This window comes from Amblyomma mixtum, chromosome 2 (genome assembly GCF_055824585.1).
Source record: "Amblyomma mixtum isolate Tamu chromosome 2, ASM5582458v1, whole genome shotgun sequence".
NCBI classification, from domain to species: Eukaryota; Metazoa; Arthropoda; class Arachnida; order Ixodida; family Ixodidae; genus Amblyomma; species Amblyomma mixtum.
In genome coordinates this window covers 241,950,766-241,974,169 of record NC_143013.1, presented here as the reverse complement: position 1 = coordinate 241,974,169, position 23,404 = coordinate 241,950,766, and the positions used below count along the sequence as shown (strand labels likewise).

The 23,404-nt window shown below is 53.1% G+C and overlaps 1 protein-coding gene and 1 pseudogene across 1 annotated transcript in view; one reads left to right on the top strand and one right to left on the bottom strand.

Moving 5' to 3' along the window:
- LOC149363149 (uncharacterized) overlaps nt 1-23,404 on the bottom strand; it is a 68,405-nt gene that overhangs the window by 7,166 nt on the left and 37,835 nt on the right. Inside the window, exon 14 of the mRNA XM_089573379.1 lies at nt 3,100-3,237. Within this exon, the coding sequence (XP_089429505.1) occupies nt 3,100-3,237 (138 nt within the window). The remainder of the gene's footprint in view (nt 1-3,099; nt 3,238-23,404) is intronic.
- On the top strand, nt 3,416-11,339 carry LOC149363150 (uncharacterized; annotated as a pseudogene).

Below are 23,404 nucleotides of genomic sequence, written 5' to 3'. Positions count from 1 at the left end.
CCCCCTCAAAGAATCCTCTTCGATCAAGCCAATGGCGTCGCCCGATTCTCATTAACCTGTTAGCCTGACAATGCAAGGTGAAGATGTAAAAAACAGCGCAGCGATGACGGACAAGACTGAAGGCATAGAGTTTCTTACTATTACCTAGAGGGAAAGCTGGCAGCCCGTCTATGGGAGTTTGCATGGCGACCCCTCGAGACCACTTCAGCCACCATGGGCGCTCAAAGCATCATGGGGCGGTGAGCTACTTGTTGCGGAACTGCAACTTTTGGCCAAAAATAATAGAAAAATAAGGCTGTTTGATAACTACAAACGTCCTAACATTCAATAACTTGTCTAATGATTGCAACAAACGAGCAGAAAAGCATTTAAGTGCAAAGTTTGCCCAAAATAAGAGACGACTCGCTCTCCTATTGGCCAAGTAGTGAACACTATAAAAACTAATATTTCGTAATTAACAGGCGCACTTTTAAAAGTAAATATGTTTTCAAAAAAATGTTGCTGCTTAGATACTTTAAGAGGTTTTTTAATGGCATTTCGGTAGAGTAAAACCTTTTATTGGGGTCGTGTGTCTGTGCGTTTTTACTACTATGGGTTTTGCACACTGCGTTCGCGCGAAAGTCGTCTGCGCACACACGAACAGCGTTTTCGGAATGAAACATCTTAGTAGTGCCACTCCATGTTCCCGAAAAACTACGACTGTTCCGCAACAAGTAGCTCACCGCCCCATGATGCTTTGAGCGTCCATGGAGGCTGACGGGCAGCGCTGCCAGCTTTCCCTCTAGGTAATAGTAAGAAACTCTATGACTGAAGGAAGATGAAGGACAAGCGCTGACTAACAACTGAGGTTTATTGAAAAAACACATGTATTAAAACCCTTCAAAAAAAAACCAGGACGCATGCTACCCCACAATCACTTCTAATCATAGGAATCAAGGTACTTAATCTCACAGTCATGCAGAAGCACCGAGGCAGTGTTAGTTAGTTAAATGTGGAATAGCCGTTGCGTGTTTAGGATCAGCACTTTCAAATTCTTGTGTGCATGGAATGGCAAATAGTTTTTGTCAGCTGGTTTGGAGATTACAATCGGCAGCCTTACCGGAAGAGATAATCTTGCTTGTATGCAATAAAATTCGGAGGAAACTAAAGCCTTTTAGGAATTGCCATCCATCTGAGCCGACCGGTACGAAGAGGCATGCGTTTATACCATATGTTCTTCTTTTGTCACATAGATTAAAGAGTGTCACAGAGATTAAAGATTAAAGAGAGATATGGCATTCAAGTGCTGTTCTCAGCCCCGAAAAAACTTGGAAAAATATGTGCCATAGTAGACAGGAAAGCAAAGGCTAAAAAACAAAAAAACAACCGGTAGTAGAGCCTGCAAGATAAAACACCAAAGTAAGTTCGTGCCATGTGCTGAAAGAGTAGTCTATGGCATTGAGTTTTCGTGCGGCAAGAAATACATCGGCCAAACCGGAAATTGTGTGAACACCCGTCTACGTAAGCATAATACCTCGTTAAAAGGTCCCCCATCGTCCAACCTTGAGTTACATAACAGAGATTGCCCCCTGAATAATAGCCCGGTTTCCCCAGATAAGAAAATGTGGACTCCACTTTTCTGTGAGACAAAAGTTAATTGCAGGCATAGAGACAAATTAACAAGGAAACTGTGTGAGGCATACCACATCCACGTGAATGGTGACACGTGTGTAAGCACTGCCTCGGTGCTTCTCTATGACTGTGAGATTAAGTGTCTTGATTCATATGATTAGAAGTGATTGCGGCGTAGCATGCGTCCTGTTTTTTTTTGTTTTTTAGGGTATTAATACATGTGTTTTTTCAATAAACCTCAGCTGTTAGACCTTGTCTTTCTTCCTTCAGTCTTGTCCGTCGTTGCGGCGCTGTTTTTTAATTCTTCAATATGCACCAACTCACTCAGTTTTCGGTTCTTCTGCAATGCAAGGTGAGGAAATGCAGTGCACGTCTTTAAAAGCCAAGAAAAGTGGATAATATGGTTTTGTATTGGAGAAAGATGGCTTAAGAAAAGCGGAACAATTTATATACGCAACTGCAAAAAAGAACAGCACAGAAATGGCACACAAAAATCTGTACACAAAATATTGAAGGTTGATTGAATAAGGAACAGAATAACAAGTAGAATAACTAAAAGAAGATAAAATCATTTAAAAAGATATCAGAGGCCTTAGGCCTGACGTATTCAACAGTCGATGAAAAAGACCGAAAAGAACATGATTATCACTAGGAATTACCCCGAGCCAATTGGATAATTTGGAGAGTTGCATGCAGTGACCCATTCTGAATTCATGACAGGGCAACCATTATCGGAAAAACTCGGCCATCTCACGCCAATACATTCGAAATCCGGGGCAATTACGCAATTAGGTCATTAGGAGTCTTCGTCGAGTATTTCGGCCACCCCAACAAGAAGAAACGCTACAGAAGAATTCAAGATCTGAGTTTGCTTCATCAGTTTCGATTTAGTTTTCCCAGGCTTTACCCGTTGACAGCAAGGCTTATTTTCAAGGCTGGTTTAGCATTCTAATGTCGGTACGACCAACGGGGGATCAATAGGCGTCTAGCCGAGCAACAGCGAAGAAAAAATATTCAGGGCGGCACTTTGACTCTCTAAAGTGCTGCGAGACTAAAGCCTTTCCACGCGCACTGTTTGGCATTGACTGCGAGACTGTGCTATACTAGTGCTTTATTTGACTACACACTTTGACTACACATTACAACTACACACTATGACTGCTACTCTGACTGCTTCTTTAGCACGACTCTCTGCTTCGATGAGTTCGGTTGTATCCATGGCTGTGTTCGCAGTAATGAGGTATGTAATGTGGTCACCCACGCACGCCTTACGCCCCCTGTCGGAGCAGACAACAACTATTTTTCTTAGTTGTCGTCTGCTCAAAAAGGCGGCGTCAGGCATCTGTGGGTGACCTCATTACTTCGAATCAGCGCACTCTGACGTCATAACCATTTCGACCAACCGAAAAGCGTGACATCTCTGAACCTTCTGTCGACAACGATGAGGCATTAAAGGCTTTCGCCTTAAATATAATCGCGTCCGCTTACTAGCTCCGAGACTCTGATGTTGGCGTAGACGTGCAGGAAGATGAGCGGCAGGCGCGTATAGGGCATCAGCAGCACCCAGCCTGACTCCAACAACAGGGGCAGGGCAAAGTACAGGGGGTGCTCTTCGAATCGCTCCGCCTGCAAAGGTAAGTTGGGAGTGCTGGCCGTTATTAGCAAAGCACCAGTTGTAAAAGTTGTCACTGGAAGTTGCTTTCGAGAAGACAAGGGAAGGGAAATGAGGCGCTTGCAATGACATATATATGAAGGAACCCAACAGCCACTCATACCAAGGTGCATAGGGGAAATGTTTATATCTATGCTAGTGTCATGTGACACTCAAGGTAATGTAGGGCGGTTAGAAAAGGGTGGCACTGGTGAACACCCTCAAGGGTAGGTTGCACGCAGTGAATAAATAACCCGGAAAGAAAGAGGCTGGACAGAAGTCGCCGTAGCTCACCTGGTAGAGCACCGGACGTGAAATTCGGAGGTCGTGGGTTCGGATCCCATTGGCGGCATGTGGTTGTTTTTCTTCTGCATTCTAGTTAATTATATTTCAGCGAACAAGTAATTAGACTAATTATTAGACTAATCAAACGAGCATTTAATGAAAATTTAAATGCTACTGCACGGTTATTTGGGCACGACAGTAAAAAGAAATAATAGGGACTACATTTGTAACCATTGGTTAAGGCCCAATCATTTCTCATATGCCATTGGTAGCTGCTGCCCGTGACGTTTTCGTGGACCATACCCAGCAATTCTGGACAAAAGCATTTCTGAGCGGGAAACCGTTTATGAACACATTTTTTTATATATTGTAAGATTTCACTACAACAATCAATACATCAGCAGATCATCCGACGGCAGACTTTTTTTTTCTTTTCCCGTTTTTGCTATCGCCAAAAGCGTTGCACATTGGTTTTCTATGGTAGTCTTAACTGTTCGATGCAATCGATGGAAAGACTCTAAAAAAAAAGAATTTGCGGCATATGAAAATAATCAACCATTACTTTGGTTTGGTTTGTTGGTTTATTGGGGTTTAACTTTCCGAAGCGACTCATCTCCGCCTCTATCTTGAGAACCTTGAGTTCGTCGTCGCCGTGGTTGCCGTTCAGGAACCCGGCGCCGGTGCCAAGCTCACACACTACACTACATTTCAACACAACCCGCCGACATGTATACTTGTTCACAAGCGATACACTGCGCAGGAGGTCACACTTCCCACAACACCGTCTTTCCCATACACGATGGTTCCAGTGCTGCCCCTAAAGCGGTCTGACCCACCTGTACACATTCTAAATATTTACTGCCCACCGAAACTTAAGAACGTCACGTTCAATGAAATTTTCACTCAAGCTATGCAGGTGGCGGGTAGGGATCCCCTCCTAATCGTCGGCGATTTCAACGCCCCGAGCAGGCTATGGGGATACCCCCGGGAGGACAGGCGTGGGAGGAAGCTTGCGGAACTTCTTCCACACTTGGACTCACCCTGCACACTGACCCCGCCAACCCAACACGTGTCGGCAATTCCATTCAACGAGATACTTGCCCGGACCTCACATTTAAATGCAACATACGCCATGCCGACTGGCTGAATACAGAGGACACTCTAGGTAGTGATCACTGTACAATCAACACAACCATTTACATGCGTCCCCTGAAACGCCCACTAAAACAAGCTCGTATCCCTCACTGTATCCTCACTGTATCGCTCGTATCCCTCGCCAGATGTCTGGCCGCAACACGTGGTGCCTGTTCCCCGCTCTCATCGATCCAATACAAACACGCACGGAAACCCAACGCCAATTACATAGGGCCTTGCACAACGCACAACTTTACAGGAGCCACAAAACAGCTAGCGCACACGCTCAGGGATCGATACCTGAGCACCACTAAGGACCCCCGGCAGGCGGCGTACACGTATGCAGGCGAAGAGAACACGGAGCTGGACAAGCCTTTCCAACTCCACGACCTCCGGGCGGCCTTATGCAAAATGAAGCGAGGCACTGCACCCGGGCGCGACAAGGTTACGGTCAAGCTCTTGGCCAACCTTCCCGACGCAGCCTACGCCGCGCTCCTCAAATACATCAATAGCATTTGGGACGGAGAGACTCCTCTCCCTCTCGATTGGAAATCGGCTCTCGTGACCTTCATTCCGAAGGCCGGCAAACCTATTGATGTGGAGAACCTTTGCCCCATCTCCCTCACGCCTTGTGTCGGCAAGCTGATGAGACGATTGTGCGCGACAAACTCTCCGATTTTGTCGAAACACAGCACACTTTCGCGGACACCATGTTCGGTTTTCGCCCTCACAAGTCAGCGCAGGATATTCTTCTGCAGATTCACCACGACATCTTAGATCCTGTCGAATGTCCCCACAACGACAAGGGGGTCCTGGCCTTAGATCTTAAAGGCGCATTCGACAACGTCAAACACGAAGTAATCCTCGACCACCTCAGTAACACCAACTGTGGCCACAAAACATTCAACTACATAAAACAATTTCTTACAGACCGTCAAGCCTACATACGCATACAAGATGCAGAACATGGGCCATACACCATCAGCTCGAGGGGAACACCTCAAGGCGCGGTCCTGTCTCCCCTCCTCTTCAATTTGGCAACGCTTCATCTTCCCTCCAAATTGTCTTCTTTTCCCGGGATACATCACGCTCTTTATGCGGATGACATTACAATCTGGGCCACGCAAGGCAACCTGAGCCTCATGGAATCCTGCCTGCAAGCAGCGGCGACCCTAGTCGACGACTACGCGGCCTACTGCGGACTCCAGTGCGCCCCATCTAAATCAGAATTTGTGCACATACGTCCCTCCCCTCGGGACACAACTCCGCTTCGCATCAGTCTCCCCTCGGGATCGATCCGGGAGTCCAAGGAGATCCGCGTCCTTGGTCTCTTCATACACCATCAACGCAGGGTCGACACGACCCTAGCCAAACTTCGCATCGTGGGAGACCAGGTGGGCCGCATGGTCCGCCGGGTCTCCAACAAGCGGGGCGGATTACGAAGCAAGGATGAACTGCGGTTTGCCCATGCTTTCGTCACGAGCAGAATCCTCTACTCAACCCCCTACTTGCACCTGCGCAAACATGATGATGACCAACTGGAGGCCATCCACCGGAAAGCACCAAGCGGGCTCTCGACCTCCCGGTCGCCACGTCCAACCAGCGACTTCTGGCCTTGGGCGTGGTAAACACATTCCGGGAGCTTCGAGAAGCCCACTTAGTGAACCAATACACGCGTCTTGCACAGACCACATCCGGTCGCCGCCTCTTGGACCGGCTACACATCAAACATGACTACCATATTGAGGAAAGGGAGAGAGTGCCAGAACCCTGAAGACGCGCCCTCCGGGTTCAACCCCTTCCCCGCAACATGTCCAAAGAAGACCATAGCGGTCGTCGCCAGGCGCGCGCGGAAGCGTTGGCGCGATACAATGGTAACCAACAACATGCGTATTACGTGGACGTTGCCGGCCCACAACACGGGGGGTGGTACACGGCCGCAGTCGTGCACAACATAAACACAGTTAACGAGCTCACTTTCAAAGCCTACAGCGCAACACACGCGGAGGAGATTGCCATTGCTCTGGCTCTCACTAATCCCAAGTCGAAACACATCATCACCGACTCCCGAGGGGCCTGTCGGAACTATGAGTTGGGCTGGGCACCCCCGCTTGCCTGGCGCATACTAGAACATAGCTGCCGATGCGAAGATCCAATTCCACGTAACCTGATTTGGGCCCCCAGGGGCTCCAAGGAAACAATCAGGCCGATCAGGCCGCCCGCGCACTCACTCCCCGGGCTCTCTCTCTGTCCTTGGAAGCCTTCTCCCAATGAGACAATGTGGCCCTTACATTCAAACACATCATCGATTACTACAAGGAGGAGCACCGGCGCTACCCGGCCCCTTGTAAGGGACTGGATCACGCTGACGAGCGCCTCCACATCAAAATTCTCACTAACACTGTGCTGTGCCCGGCGGTACTTAAACATTTCAACACATCCTTTGATGGCATGTGCCAGTTCTGTGGGGAGGTGGTTGACACCTTCCACATGGTTTGGGCGTGTCAATCAAACCCATCTATCCCCCCATCCCCAACTGCACCAGAGAGGACTGGGAGGCGGCCCTGCACGGCTATCAGGCCATAAAGACCCAAAATTCCTTGGTTCACCGAACGCGGGCGGCGTTGCTTGCCAATGGGGCCCCGGAATAGGGGCTCCACCTAGTATTTTTAGGGGAAAGGGCCAATAGGGCCTACCCCAATCACCTCTCTGTAAAATTTATTGCACGATAAATGTTTTTCACCACCCCCACCTATGGCTATGGGGGACGCCGTAGTGAAGGGCTCCGGAAATTTCGACCACCTGGGGATTTTTAACGTGCACTGACATCGCACAGCCCACGGGCGCCTCTTGCGTTTCGCCTCCATCGAAAAGCGGCCGCGCCGCGATCGGGTTCGGACCCGGGTAATCCGGCTCGGTAGACGAGCGCCTTACCACTGAGCCACCGCGGCGGGTTAGGGATCCAGTTACACGCACTTACGCTACTGATGCAGCGCGACTCAGTGGAGCCCTGGACTAGGGGCCCAACCTTGCTGAAGAGAAGCCTCAAGTCGCCGGCGCCACGAAAGACGACGGAGGCTTCGAATCCGCGAATCTCTTAAAAGATCTGAATAAAAGTTTTCTACTACTACTACTACTACTTTCCTTCAAATGATTGGACTGTAAAACGTTCTAAATGCCAACGCCAATGAACACAATGAATGCCGACGGCCTATGGCTTCAGAGCCACATTTCTGGCGCAACGTTGTCAATACCTGCAGCCCACATCTCTCTCTCATCAGCCCATGTCCCTATAAGCGTGATTCAGGCGTCCACTGACCCAGGGATCCAGTTATGCGCACTTTCTTTCCTTAAAACGGCACAACTTTGTCAGTGCCAACGCATGGTGGTAGGGGTGGTGTAAAACATTTATTTATACTATATACAAGAGAGGTATTGCTTGGACCGTGCCTGAAGGGCCCGGCCCTCACAATCACTAGGAGGGATCCCTAGTCCGGGACCCCTGTGGCCTCCGCGGCGGCCCGGGCTCTTGTCACCAGGGCTCGTTGGTCCTGGAGAGTTGAGCAGCCGAGCAGGGCAGCCTCCCAGTCCTCTTGGGTGGGGTGGGGGTGGGGTGGGAAAGCAGGATTGGCAGGGCATGCCCACACCATGTGTTACGTGTCCGCAAACACTTCCCCACAGTGTGGACACTCGCCCAAAAAGGCCCAATTGAAATGTTCGAGCACTGCCGGGCACAGTACTGTGTTGGTGTAGAGGCGAAGTAGCCAACGCTCCTCTCCATTCTTGAGGCCTTTACAGGGGGGTGGGTATCGGCCGTGAGCGTTTTGATACAGGAGGGAGATCTCCCGAAAAGTAATAGCCGGGTTAATATCAGCAGCCGGATCAGGCGGCGAGAGAGGCGATGCCCGGTGGTTAAGCGCGCGGGCGGTAGTGTCCGCTACCTTCTTTCCCTCTATCCCCGCATGTGCTGGGGCCCAGATGATGGTGCGCCGGGTTGGGAAATCCCGGTACTCACATCTGTGTAAAATTTGGAAGGCACGATCTGGAATTTGGTCCTGTTCAAAATTGCGGCAAGCTTCCCTTCAGTCGGGACGCTGGATCCGCAGCTGCAAGTGCGATAGCAACTTCCTCCGCGAATGTAATGTTGGGGGCACGGAAGGTGAGGCCCTGAACTGGGTTGTTTTGGTGGACAACGGCAGCCGTGTACCAACCCCCACGGTGTAGACCGGCCGCGTCCGTGTAAAATACCCCTGGTCGAGCGCCATACTGCTTGGAAATGGCCTCCGCTCGCGCGAGGCGGCGACCATCATGGGCATTTTTTGTCATGTTATTGGGGAGGGGGAGAACCTTTAGTGCGAAGCGCCAGGCCTCGGGCATGGATACCCGCTTCTCCTCTTGGGTTGTGTAATTGATGTGGAGGCGGGTCAGTAGGCGGCTACCCGCACGAGTTTTGCTTAACCGCAAGTATTGGTTGCTGAGATGAGCCTCGCGCAGCTCCCCAAAGGTGTTCGTCATCCCCAGGCCGAGGATACGTTGGTTGGAAGTTGCAATTTGGAGGTCGAGAGCTCTCTTATAGATCTTTCGGAGAATCATTTCGAAAGCGTTCTCATCGTATTTCCAACGCATGAAGCGCACATCTGTCACTACCACCACGTAGCTTAAAGGACTATTGAGATGTCCACTGTTCCAACAGGGCAGTTATGCGCCTTTCCTTTGCTTTCCAAGCTCGCAACTTAAAGCGCGACTAAGGTGTCCTCTGCTAGTTACAACGGCGACGTCGCGAAAAAAATTTTTAAAAATGATTTTTGAGGAAAGGAAATGGCGCAGCATCTGTCTTGCATATCTCGACGGACACCTGAACCGCGCCGTAAGGGAAGGGAGAAGGTGGGAGTAAAAGAAGAAAGAGAGAAAGAGGTGCCGTAGTGGAGGTCTCCGGAATAATTTCGACCGCCAGGGGATCTTTAACGTGCACTGACCGGCGCTTCTTGCTTTTCACCTCCATCGAAACACGGCCGCCGCGGTCGGGTTCGAAACCGGGTATTCCGGCTCGGTAGACGAGCGCCTTACCAGTGAGCAGACGACATCGTCGTGGTGCTGAAACCAAGAATCACAGTCGACCTAAAGGCAACTTTTGGTCCTGGACAAGCCGGCTCTGCAATCCGCAGCATCCTCGGGGACGACGCAAATGCGGGACTCGCGGTGTGGCCCGTTTGGGACCAAAAGGTCCTTGTATGTGCACTGAAATCAGTGGACGCTGCGGAGAAGCTGCTCCGGGATATTGTGCTGCCGGTAGGCGAACGCGAGCTACCGTTCCGGGGACACCCTAAACTCTCCGGTGCGTTCTGTCGACGCGTTGGGACTGTTTCGCCAGGCGAAACGTCTGAAAGCGTTAAACGAAAACTCGTTGCGGAACCAAATGTGGTGTCTGTGCACAAGCTGGGAGGAACCCCAGTTACGGTGATCACCTTCTCGGGGACCAAGGTACCACGGATGGTGTTGTAAAGCAACGAACGGCTACCTGTTCGCCTGTAGAAGAAGACAGTGCCTGCATGCCACCGCTGTGGCACAGTGGGCCATCGGGCCGATGCGTGCCCGCGACCGCAGTCGGAGAACTGCAAACGCTGCGGAGTCCAGGTTCCTGGTTCCCCTCCTGACGGCCCGGCGGAACATGACTGTGTTCCAAGCAGCCTCATCTGCGGAGGCGGCCACCCTACCGGAGCTCCTGGCTGTGCCGGGCGGTTCCGGAAAGCCACCGAACCGAGCTCCCCATCCGGATCCAAGCCGAAGACAAAGACGGGGCCCAAGCAGGCTCCTCCGCCCACGGCCATGAAAGCGCCAGCCGTTCAGGAACCCAAGGCCCAAACCGGGCCATCGAAACCTGTCAAGTCCGGGACTCAGGCGGTGCCCGCGGTCCTCAACACCAGGGACTTCCCGGGCTTGGAACCCGTCCAACCACAGGTGAGCAATTAGAGTAGGGCAGTCTCCGGACCTCCTACCCGTCCCTCCCCTAGCGAAACCGCCCTACAGCAGCAGGTAGAGGAGCTCAGGCGCCAGAACCAAATTCTAGCGCGCAAAATTCAAGAATTAGAGGCCGAACAGGCCGGGTCATCCGAACCAATGCAAGAAGCTGAGCCAGATGACGAGGATGACGGATCATCCGTAACATCTTGCCTCACTAGCGTCTAGCGGCAGAGCGGGGACACGGTAGTTGGATCAGTTTCCACTGCTGGTCACGTCGCCGGCCTAGAGGCATTGCAGCCCCAAAGCGAGCAACTGGAGGAGCAAGTGGCGGCCCTCCCGAATCAAATCATGTCAGCAGCCCGCGAGTCCTTCCAGGACATCTTCAAGGCAGCTTTAACGCAAGCACTTCACGACCTTATGGCCCAGGTCACTGACTCCGTCCTTAAAGCCGTGCTGCCCTGGGTCAGCACCCAAATTAAGAACGCCACTAGCCGCGAATCCCCTCACCTCAAACGTAGGACAGCCTCCCGCCAGGCAGCGGAGGAACATGGTTCAGGCTCGGCAGCTGGTGGGTCGGTGCGGCCCCTCACTGGGGTTGCGCCGGCTCCCGGCCAGAGCTAGTGCGCTCGCCCGTAAATAAATACAAGATGGCTAGCAGATCTAATAGGAATCATAAAAACCTTGAAAAATTCCAGATCATCCAATGGAACTGCAGGGGATTCAGAGCTTGGAAAAAGTGGTCACACCTCCAGCTCTACCTGCAGTCCCTACGTGACATGCCGGCGCTCATTGCCCTGCAGGAGCCCGGCGTAGACGCTAAATTATCAGGCTACAGCACCTTTCAGGGGGACCCCTCTACGTGCATCCTAGTGGATAAGGCTTACACCGTGGTTCAGCTCGACTTAGACTTGAGTACCGAGCAAGAATATACAATGGTCCGGGTACTGCCTCTCAGACACCGCGACCCGTCAATACATATCCTCAACATATACTGCCCTCCGCATAAGCCGCGCGTAACTTTCAATGAAATCTTCCTTCGCGCGATAAAGATGGCAGTCAAAGAGCCTCTAGTGATCGTTGGAGACTTCAATGCTCCCAGCCTTCATTGGGGCTACCACTTCGAACAGGCAAGAGGACGTAAGCTGGCGGAGCTCATCTCCACCCTCAGCCTCACGTTGCTCACGGACCCGGCGTATCCCACCCGAGTGGGGAATTCGGTAACCCGCGTCACGTGTCCAGACCTTTCTCTCGTTAAAAATGCTAGAGAGGCTGCCTGGGAGAACTTCGGAGATTCTCTAGGCAGCAATCGCCTCCTTCTCCGGATTACACTCGTGGCAAAGGCAGCCCGCAAAAAATGGGGTCAGGCCAAGCTGACCGATTGGCACAAATTCCGAAATCTCACTATCCCTCCCGTACTATTTTCCGGCGGCTACGCGGAGTGGGCTAACGATATATACAACATTCAGAAACAACACGTCACAACACTACAAACCACCGAAGAGATCCCCGCAGTGGATACCCACCTCCTGCATTTGTGGGAGGCGCGCCGGAGCTTAACTAAACGGTGGAAAAAGCAGAAAACTAATCGCAAATTACGCGACCGCATAGCCAGACTCACAGAGCAGGCTGCAGCGTATGCTGCCGAACTTTCAGATTCAAATTGGATAGCACGCTGCGACGCCGCAGCTCATCAGATGAGCTCGAAGGGGACGTGGCGTCTCTTTCGCAGTCTAATAGACCCCTCCCAAACGAGAGGGGAGACGCAAAAGCAGCTCCGGCGGGCTCTTCAAGGGTATCAAGGTACGACGGCGCAACTTGCGGACACTGTGCGAAAGATATCTCTGTCGTAGGAGGACCCACCTGGGCCTGAGTACATGTACTCTGGCAGGCCTAATGAACACTTGATGCCCCTTTTTAGTTGCACGACCTTAAGGCGGCCTTAGCAAAAATGCGCCGGGGCCCGGCTCCGGGACGGAATCACATAACAGTGAACCTGTTGGCGAACCTGCCGGACTCAGCCTACCTCCATTTATTAGAATACAGCAACCAGATCTGGGGCGGGCGTCCACTCCCTCCCGAGTGGAAAACGTCACTTGTGACGTTTATCCCTAAAACAGGTAAGGCCGTGAATACGGACAACCTGAGGCCCATATCACTGACCTCATGTGCGGGCAAGCTTATGGAGACGATGGTACGAGATCGCCTCTCTCCATACCTGGAAAGTAAAGGCTTCTTTGCAGTCACCAAGTTCGGGTTTCGCCCCCACATGTCTCCACAGGACGTCCTTCTCCGGCCGCACAGGGATGTAATACGACCCACAACTATGCAACACAATGACAAAGCCATCCTCACCCTTGATCTGAAAGGGGCTTTCTACAATGTTAAACACGGAATAATCCTGGCCAACTTGAGTTCTACTGATTGTGGGGCTAGGGCCTACGCGTATGTAAGAGATTTCTTGACTAACCTCCAGGCCTTTCTTCGGATTGAGGGCGACGAATACTGCCCTTACATGATGGGAACACGGGGTACCCCTCAAGGAGCGGTGTTATCACCGGTTCTGTTCAACATAGCTATGATGCGCCTCCCAATCCAACTGGCCCGGGTGGAAGGCATTCAACACGCGCTATATGCAGATGACATTACAATTTGGACCACTGAGGGGAGCCTTGGGGACATGGAGGACCGCCATCAGCAGGCCGCTTCCATAGTCGATGCGTATGCTATTTACTGTGGGCTCCAATGTGTTCAAGCGAAATCAGAGCTTCTGCATGTCAGAGTGAACCCAAAGGATAGGACAGCAATTCCCATCTCTCTGTCAAGAGGTCCTGTTAGAGAGGTGGAGGAGCTCCGTATTCTGGGCCTTTTCATTCACCACAGACTCAGACCGGACTCCACCATTGTGAAACTCAAGAAAGTAGGCGAACAGGTAAGGCGCATGATCCGCCGCGTGTCCAACAAGCGGGGCGGTGTGCGGGGCAGGGACGCGCTTCGGCTCGTCTATGCCTTCGTGACTAGCTGGATCCTCTACGCCGTGCCATATCTCCGCACTACTATGCAAGACGAGGCGCGAATAGACGCCATCATCCGCAAGGCAACTAAGCGAGCCCTGGATCTGCCGGTAGCTACCTCTAATGCCAAACTCAAGGCATTGGGGGTGCTAAACTCCTACCAGGAGCTGCGGGAGGCCCACCTCGTGAACCAATACACGCGGCACATGCAGACGGCCCCTGGGCGCTGCCTGCTAAACCGCTTACACATCCAACACGACTGCACTCCAGAGGAGGCGGAGCGTATCCCAGTAATGTGGCGCCATATGCTCTGGGTCTCCCCGCTCCCCCGTAACATGGACACCGACATGCACGGAAACAGGCGACAAGCGCGGGCTCGGGCTCTTGAGCGACAACACGGCTCCCGACCCGTTGTATATTATGTAGACGTGGCAGGGCCATCGCCCACGGAATTTTACACGGCCGCTGTCGCTCACCAGGAAATGCACGTTGATGGACTCTCTTTTCGAGCCCCGAATTCAATGCGAGCCGAGGAAGTAGCGATAGCGCTTGCTGCCGCCCACGCCTATTCGAGAATCATCATCACGGACTCCCGAAAAGCATGTGATGATTACTTGGCAGGGGAGATCTCCCCCTTAGCTGCTTGCATTCTAAGACGGACTGCCACTGATCCAACACCGAAAAGAATCATTTGGGAATTGCTGAGGTACTGGCAGGGATTCCTCAAGGTCGTTGACGTTGGATGCTCGGTAGTTAGTATACTCACAACTACAAAGGCAGCAGGATGCGGTACCCACCACCGCACAAATCTTTAAACAAAGAAGAGGCTGTCACATGTAGACAACTTCAAACGGGGTCATATCCAAATCTAAACACACTAAGTAAAATTCACCCCACACTTTACGCACACAATTGTCCGTGGTGCCATGAAAAACCTACACTCTACACATCACATGGGCATGTCAAAAAGTCGACATCGTCCCAGTTATACAAAACCCAAGTGTGGAGCAATGGGAGGGTCTGCTCTCCAGCGACTGCCGCGATGACCAGATCGGTTTGATACGGCGATCAGCTGACGGCAGCATCCAGCGGAGCCCTGGAATAGGGGCAACCGACCGTTGCGGATGGACTCATCTGACCACATAAAAAACCTTGTGCTAGAGCCGAATAAAGTTATCCTATCCTATCCTAATCATTTGGGATCCTGGCACCAGCGTTTACGAGATAATGAGGCTGCTGACGCGGCTGCCCGAGCGCTTATTCACCGGGATCCTCATCCCAGCTCTTCTGGCTCAGAGACTAACCAGCCGCTGCTGCGATTCAGGGAAATAATAACGCATTACAGCGAAAACCACCGCCTTTTCCCGGCCCCTGCAAAGGGGCTGAGTAAGACAGAGGAGCGAACTTTAAGGCGCCTGCAGACAAGTACGTACTCTACTCTGTTCTGCAATCATAAAACATTACGATCCTAACACGGATGGGCGATGACCGCACTTTGGGGAGACCTGTGATATCTTCCACATGGTTCGGGCATGTACTTTCAATCACCTTGCCGCCACCCTCACCGAAAAACTTGAGCAGCGCATGGACGCTATGCTTACCAAGATGATGGAGCTCTTGGAACATAATCTTACCCATCGCTTCACCCAACTTCAAACCCCCTCCACTCCCCCATCCTACCTCCGCAAGCACAAAACACCTTTCCTGAGCCACACATACCAATTGACACCCGTCTTACTACCCTCCTCAATCCCCCCACCATCCAATATGGCGGGGGGGAACATTAATTATCTCCCCATTATAACTTGGAACTGCCGCGGCTTCCGGGCAAAGCGCCCACCTCTGCAACTTCTCCTTCCCACCATCACACCCACGCCCCACATACTTCTTCTCCAGGAGACTGCACACCGAGCAACCCTCCCCAGCTACACATCTACACACTCGGATACCACTAACACACCCAGGGCGTCCACACTCATCCACCGCAGCCTCACCTACAAAACTCATCACATTACGTCTGAGACGCCCTGCGTGATCACGGAACTTATACATCACACAGATTCGCTTCCTTCTATATTTATAGCAAACATATACCACCCCCCCGTCCCTGCCGATGGCCCCGCTAGAATCACTTCTGCGAAAGCTACACCATCTAGCAGGGAAACATCCCCTACTCATCGGTGGGGACTTCAACAGTCAGCATACTGACTGGGGATACACAAACACGACACATCGAGGTCGCAGGCTCTGGCTGCTCCTGCAGAACCTCCAACTCACTGTGCACAACACGTTTCAGACGCCTACGCGGATCGGCAACAGTGTCAGCATGGACACCAGTCCGGACCTGACGCTGAGCCGCTGTATCCGCGGCGTTACCTGGAACAGAACACAACATACACTGGGCAGTGATCATTACATTATACAAATCACTGTCCCATACAAACCACCCCGTCACGCAAATATGACACACGAACTCATTAACTGGGATGCCTTTCGCGCTGCACGCACCGCCCTCCCAGACACTCCCATCGCAGACATCGATGCATGGGTGCAATCACTCAAGCATGACGTTCACCACAACACGCGACACATTGAAACTACAACCGAAACACCGACCCTTGACACACGCCTAGCCCACCTCTGGGAGGCTTATCACAGCATCCTGGAATGCTGGAAAGGCAACAAACACAACAGAACGCTTAAAAAGCGGCTGGCCGCGCTGCAGACACAAATCCAACAGCACTCTGAGGAGCTCTGTCGATCCAACTGGGGACAGATATGTGACGGCATCGCCGGAAACCTGTCCAGAAAACGTGCATGGCAACTCCTCCGACACATCATTGACCCCACACGCACCAAATCAGCAGCACAGCACCACGTGACACGCCTCACACATGAACACATTGACGATCCCGACACCCTTTTAGACACACTTCAAACCACGTACACATCTCCAGGCGGCCCCACACCTCTACCCCACTACACAGGACAACTAAATCCCACACTCGACACCGACATCACGGAGACGGAAGTCAGAGCGGCCCTCCTGATTCTCCGCGCCAACTCCGCACCTGGTGCAGACCAAATCACAAACTCCATGCTCCGTAATCTGGATTACCGATCGATCACCCACATTACGAAATACTTCAACCAGTGCTGGAGGGAGGGTAACCTCCCGCAGTCCTGGCACCACGCGAAGGTAATATTTATACCAAAACCCAACAAACCACTCACCATTCAAAACCTTCGCCCGATTTCGCTAACCTCATGCCTCGGGAAGCTCCTCGAGCATGTTGTGTTAGCGAGACTCACAAGTCACATGGCGGACAACAATCTCTACCCGCATAGCATGGTGGGATTCCGCCCTCATCTATCCGCACAGGACGCCATGCTGCAACTCACACACGACCTTTTTGACCCGCTTCTTCCAGGTCACACCAAGGCAGTCTTAGCTTTGGATCTCTCCAAAGCTTTTGATCGCATTGAACATCAGGCGATCATGACTGCTCTAACCCCATTGAATGTGGGTGTGCGCACGTACGCCTACATTCAAGCATTCCTGACTGACCGCACGGCTGAGATACGCTTCGGCCCTCTGTCTTCCCCCTCCTACACACTTCAGAGTATCGGCACCCCTCAAGGGTCCGTCCTTTCCCCCTTTCTCTTTAACATTACCCTCATACCCCTCGCCCGGAAATTGGCAACTGTTCCCAACCTCAAGGACACTCTTTATGCCGACGATATCACCCTCTGGACCACCCACGGCAGTGACGGCGACATAGAGAACTCTTTACAGGAAGCAGCCACCCTCACCCAAAATTACGCACGGACCATCGGACTGTCTTGCTCCCCAGAGAAGTCCGAACTGCTCCTCATCCGGCCTAAGAACCGCCGCTGTCCCCGCTCCCCCATTGCCATTGAATTGAATGGTTACCCGGTACCTGAGGTTGGCACCCTCCGTGTATTGGGCCTGCACATCCAGAACGATGGCAAAAACACCACTACCCTCAAGAAACTCAAGCAGGTTGCAGGCGCGTTATCGCACCTCATCCGCAGGGTTTCGGGACATCATAGAGGCATGAAGGAGCGCGACCTATGTCGCCTGATTCATGCCTTTGTCCTCAGCCGTGTACTGTACACTACCCCATATTTACAACTATCCAAACATGACATAAACGCTTTGGATGCTTTGATTCGCAAGGCATTCAAGGTAGCACTTCATCTTCCCCTCAACACACCCACAGACAGATTACTAGGCCTGGGCCTCCACAACACGATCGGGGAACTGGTGGAGGCCCACCGACAGGCCCAATACATTTGTGAAGTCCGGGATCCCGACGAGGCCACTGGTCCTGAAAGCCGAGGATTTCCCACCTCTGGTACCGCGCCAAAATCAGGTGAGCAGTTGGAGTGGGTTAGTCTCTGGGCCCACCCCCCCTCCCTCCCCCACCGAATCCGCCCTACAGCGGCAGGTAGAGGAGCTCAGGCGCCAAAATCACATTCTCGCCCGTAAAATTCAAGAATTAGAAGCTAAGCAGGGCGGGCAGTCCGAGCCCATGCAGAACGCTGAGCCCGAGGATAGTGATGACGGATCCTCAGTATCATCTTGCCTAAGTAGCGTCTCGAGGCAAACCGCGGACACGGTGGTCGATTCGGCCCCCGCGGACGCCGGCCGCTTCGAGGCCCTGGAGCGTAAAGCCGAGCAGTTGGAGGAGCGGGTGGCAGCGCTCCCGAACCAAATTATGATTGCGGTCCGCGAGTCCTTTCAGGACATGTTCAGTGCCGCATTTGCTGCAATGCTTCCCGACATTGCGGCCCAGGTGACTGACTCTGTCCTTAAGGCGGTGCAGCCCTGGGTCAGCTCCCAGATAAAAAATCCTCTCTCCTGCGACTCCCCGCAGCTAAAACGTAAAATAGCTCCTCGACAGGCAGCGGAAGAAAGCGGTTCCGGCCCGATAGCCGCGGCGTTGATGCAACCCCTACCTGGGGCTCTGCCGGCCCCCGAACCGAGTGGCTACCCAGCACCGTAAAATAAAAAAACATCAATATGGCTGGCAAGCCTTCTCAGAAAGCTAAAAAATTAGACCAATTCGAAATCATTCAATGGAACTGCAGGGGTTTCAGAGCCTGCAAAAAACGGTCACATCTCCAGCTCTACCTGCAGTCCCTTGGTGACATGCCGGTGCTTCTTGCTTTGCAAGAGCCCGGCAATGATGCTAAATTCTCTGGGTATAGCTCATTTCAGGGGGGTCCCTCGACCTGCATCCTGGTGCATAAAGCATACACCGCGATTCAGGTCGATCTTGATCTGGAGACTGAGCAGGAATACACCATGGTGAGGGTTCTGCCTCTCAGGCGCCGCGACCCGTCAATACATGTGCTTAATGTGTATTGCCCCCCGCATAAGCCGCGTGTTACTTTCAGCGAAATTTTCTATCGTGCTCTCAAATCGGCTGACAATGAACCCCTGGTGATCATTGGGGATTTCAACGCGCCCAGTCTACACTGGGGCTATCACTTCGAGAAATCCAGGGGACGCAAGCTGGCGGAGCTCATCTCCACCTTTCGTCTTACGTTGCTCACGGATCCGTCTTGCCCCACACGTGTGGGCAACTCGGTCACCCGTGACACGTGTCCTGACTTATCTCTGGTTAGGAACACTACAAACGCCACATGGGAGAAACTGGGGGATACCCTGGGCAGCGACCACTGCCTTCTCCGCATCACGCTTTTGGCGAAAGCAGCCCGTAAAAATGGGGCCAGGCGAAAATAACCAATTGGCACCAATTTCGAACTCAGGACGTCCCTCCGGTACTATTCTCCGATGGCTATGCGGAGTGGGCAACACAGGTCACCAACATACAGAAACAACACACGCAAACACTTCACACCACCGACGAGATCCCCGCAGTGGACAATCACCTCCTGCATCTGTGGGAGGCGCGCCGGAGCTTAACAAAACGATGGAAGAAACACAAGAAGAATCGCAAGCTTAGAGCTCGCATTGCACAACTTACGGAGCAGGCTGCGGCATATGCCGCCCAGCTCACAGACACCAATTGGATAGAACGCTGCAACTCGGCAGCGCGTCAGATGAGCTCGAAGGGGACTTGGCGTCTCCTGCGCAGCCTCATCGACCCTTCTCAAACGAAAGGGGAGACGCAAAAACAGCTCCGGCGGGCTCTGCACGGCTACCAAGGTACGACGGCGCAACTTGCGGACACTTTGTGCGACAGGTATCTCTGCCGCACAAATGACCCGGTTGGGCCCGAGTACACGTACTCCGGCAAGCCAAATCAGGATTTAGACGCCCCTTTTGAGTTGCATGACCTTAAGGCGGCCCTGGCTAAAATGCGCCGAGGTGGGGCACCGGGTCGGGATCGCATAACAGTGAAACTGTTGGCGAACCTCTCCGACTCTGCATACCTCCATTTGCTACAATACATAAATCAGATCTGGGATGGGTGTCCGCTCCCACTCGAATGGAAAACATCGCTTGTAACGTTCATCCCCAAAGCAGGTAAAGCCGTGACTACGGACAACTTGAGACCCATCTCATTAACCTCGTGTGTGGGAAAGCTCATGGAGACAATGGTTCGGGATCGCCTCTCTCCATACATGGAGGGTAAGGGCCTCTTTGCAGACACTATGTTCGGGTTACGCCCACACATATCTGCACAGGATGTCCTACTCCAACTACACAGGGACATAATACAACCCACAGCCATGCAACAAAACGACAAGGCCATTCTCGCCCTCGATCTTAAGGAGGCGTTTGACAATAAAACATGGCACCATACAATCTAACTTGAACACCACTAACTGCGGGGCGAAGGTCTCCGCCTATGTCAGAGACTTCCTCTCTGCGCGTCAGGCACTCCTACGGATCGAGGACGAGGAATACGGCCCGTACTCTATGGGTACACGAGGTACACCACAGGGGGCGGTGTTATCACCGCTCCTTTTCAACATCGCCATGATGCACCTGCCCGGCCGACTGGCTCAGGTGGATGGCATAAAACACGCACTCTACGCAGACGACATTACAATCTGGACCACCGAGGGGAGCCTTGGGGAGATGGAGGACCGCCTTCAGCAGGCCGCCTCCATAGTCGAAGCATATGCTGCCGACTGTGGTCTCCAATGTGCTCCCGCCAAATCAGAGCTTCTACACGTCAGGACAAACCACAAAGACAACACGTCTCTACACATATCTCTGTCGGGCGGTCCCATCAGAGAAGTGGCGGAGCTCCGGATCCTGGGTCTGTTCATCAATAACAAACTTAGGCCGGACTCTACTATAGCGAAACTCAAGAGCATAGGTGAACAGGTAGGGCGCATGATCCGCCGTGTTTCCAACAAGCGGGGTGGTCTGCGGGGCAGGGACGCGCTACGGCTCGCCTATGCCTTCGTGACCAGCCGGATCCTCTACGCCGTGCCGTACCTACGCACCACCAAACAACAAGACGAGCGCATTGACGCCATCATCAGGAAGGCAACAAAGCGAGCACTGGACCTCCCGGTGGCTACCTCCAACGCCAAACTGAAGGCGTTGGGAGTGGTAAACTCCTATCAGGAGTTGCGGGAGGCCCACCTCGTGAACCAATATACGCGGCTATCGCAGACGGTGCCTGGGCGCCGCCTGCTAAACCGCTTACACATCCAACAAACATGCATACCAGAGGGGACGGAGAACAATCCGGTGCTGTGGCGCCACATGCTCTTGGTCGCTCCGCTCCCGCGTAACATGGACATGGCTTCACATGAAGGCAGACGACAAGCGCGGATTCGCACGCTTGAGAGGCAATAGGGTTATAAAGAGGGCGTCTATTACGTGGACATCACAGGGCCGTCGCCCGCGGGATTCTTCACGGCTGCCGTAGTCCACCAGGGAATGAATGTCGATGGGCTATCTTTTCGGGCCCCAAATTCAATACGAGCGGAGGAAGTCGCAATAGCTCTCGCTGCCGCCGATCCAAAATCGAAAACGGTAATCACAGACTCTCCCCGGGCCTGTGAACATTATCTTGCAGGCGAAATATCACCTCTTGCCTCGCAAATTCTAAGACGCGCTCTCGCCGATCCAACTCGCACAAAAGTGATCTGGGCTCCTGGCCACCAGGGTCTACGAGGCAATGAGGCCGCTGATTCGGCCGCCCGAGCGCTCACACACCGGGCTCCTCATCCTAGCTCTCATGGCTCACAAGCTCATAAACCGCGTCTGCGGTTCCGCGAAATCCTAATTTATTATTGCGACAGCCACCGTCTCTACCCGGCACCCGCCAAGGGGCTGAGTAAGGCGGAGCAGCGAACTCTGCGGCGCCTGCAGACAGGAACCCTTCTCTGTCCTGCAATAGCAAAACACTTCGATCCGAAAACAGATGGGCGCTGCCCGCACTGTGGAGAGATCTGCGATATCTTTCACATGGTGTGGGCATGTACTCAGAATCCTCACCTTCCCCCCTCCCCCATCCCCACCCGAGAGGCATGGGAGACTGCCCTCCTCAACTGCTCCACACTGGAGTCCCAAAGGGCTCTGGTCAAGCGGGCGCGAGACGGGGCCTCGTCGTGCGGTGTCCCGGACTAAGGATACCGACCATGCAGCAGGGTTTTTTTTACCCTCGAGCTCTCTTTGATTAAAGTTTTTCACCACCACCCAATACATCAGGCTCACAAAAACTTCCACAGGTCGGTATATCCTGGACTCCCTGGGAATCAGAATACCGGCCAACGACCGAACCCTCCTCGCCATCCCACGATCCCTTCACCGAGAGCTTCTCACCAGGCCGCTCCCGAGGAATATGCACCCGTCCCACCATGAGCAGCGCCGCAGAGCCCGTGCGAAGGCACTCCATCGAGCGTACGGCCCCGAGCCGGACGCCGTATGGGTGGACGCTGCCTGCACGGGGGATGAAGCGACAGCAGCTGCGGTGGACTCCTCTTCATCCACCCTCCTCACACTACCTCTCCCTCCAGACACGTCCCCAGAGGCTGCAGAGGAAGCCGCCATTGCACTTGCTATCACCCGCAGGGAAGCCCGGTATATTTTAAGTGACTCTAAAACTGCGATTCTAAATTTTGCTCGAGGCCGAGTTCATGTCCCTGCTTTTGACATACTGGACTCGCCCGATGCACCCCCGCCCCGCCAAGTGGAGCTGATATGGGTGCCTGCGCACTCCGGGAATCCCGGAAACGAGGCCGCCAACCTTTTAGCCCGAGGTTCTTTAAACCGGGCTCAGGTGGCCTCGGATCGGGGTTTCACGAAGGATCGCATGCACTCATTCAGTGAGCTGACCCAGGCATAGAGAGCCTCTCGCCAGCTCTACCCCCCGCCCCACCCCTCCCTAGATAACAGACACGCAACACTCTGGCGCAGATTACAAACGCATACTCTCCCCTCGCCCCTTACCCTAACCCACTATCATCCCTCCTTCCCCACTCCTGCTTGCGCCCTATGCCCAGAACCCTTCGCTTCTTCCCTCCACATCCTTTCCCTCTGCCCGGCGGACCCTCCCCCGCGGGACCTAGAGAACCTCAAGACCTGGGAGGACTGGGAGACCCTGCTGCGCTCGGAGGACCCGGCCGTGCAGACCATCGCCACCGGCCGTGCTGCCAGTGTTATGAACCTTAGGAACATAAACACTTGAGTGCAGTTGGGTCGTGCGGGGCCCCTGGGGCGTGCCCCAAATTCCTGTTAAATTAAAGTTTTTTTCTCTCTCTCGGGCATGTACTCAAAATCCCCACCTCCCCC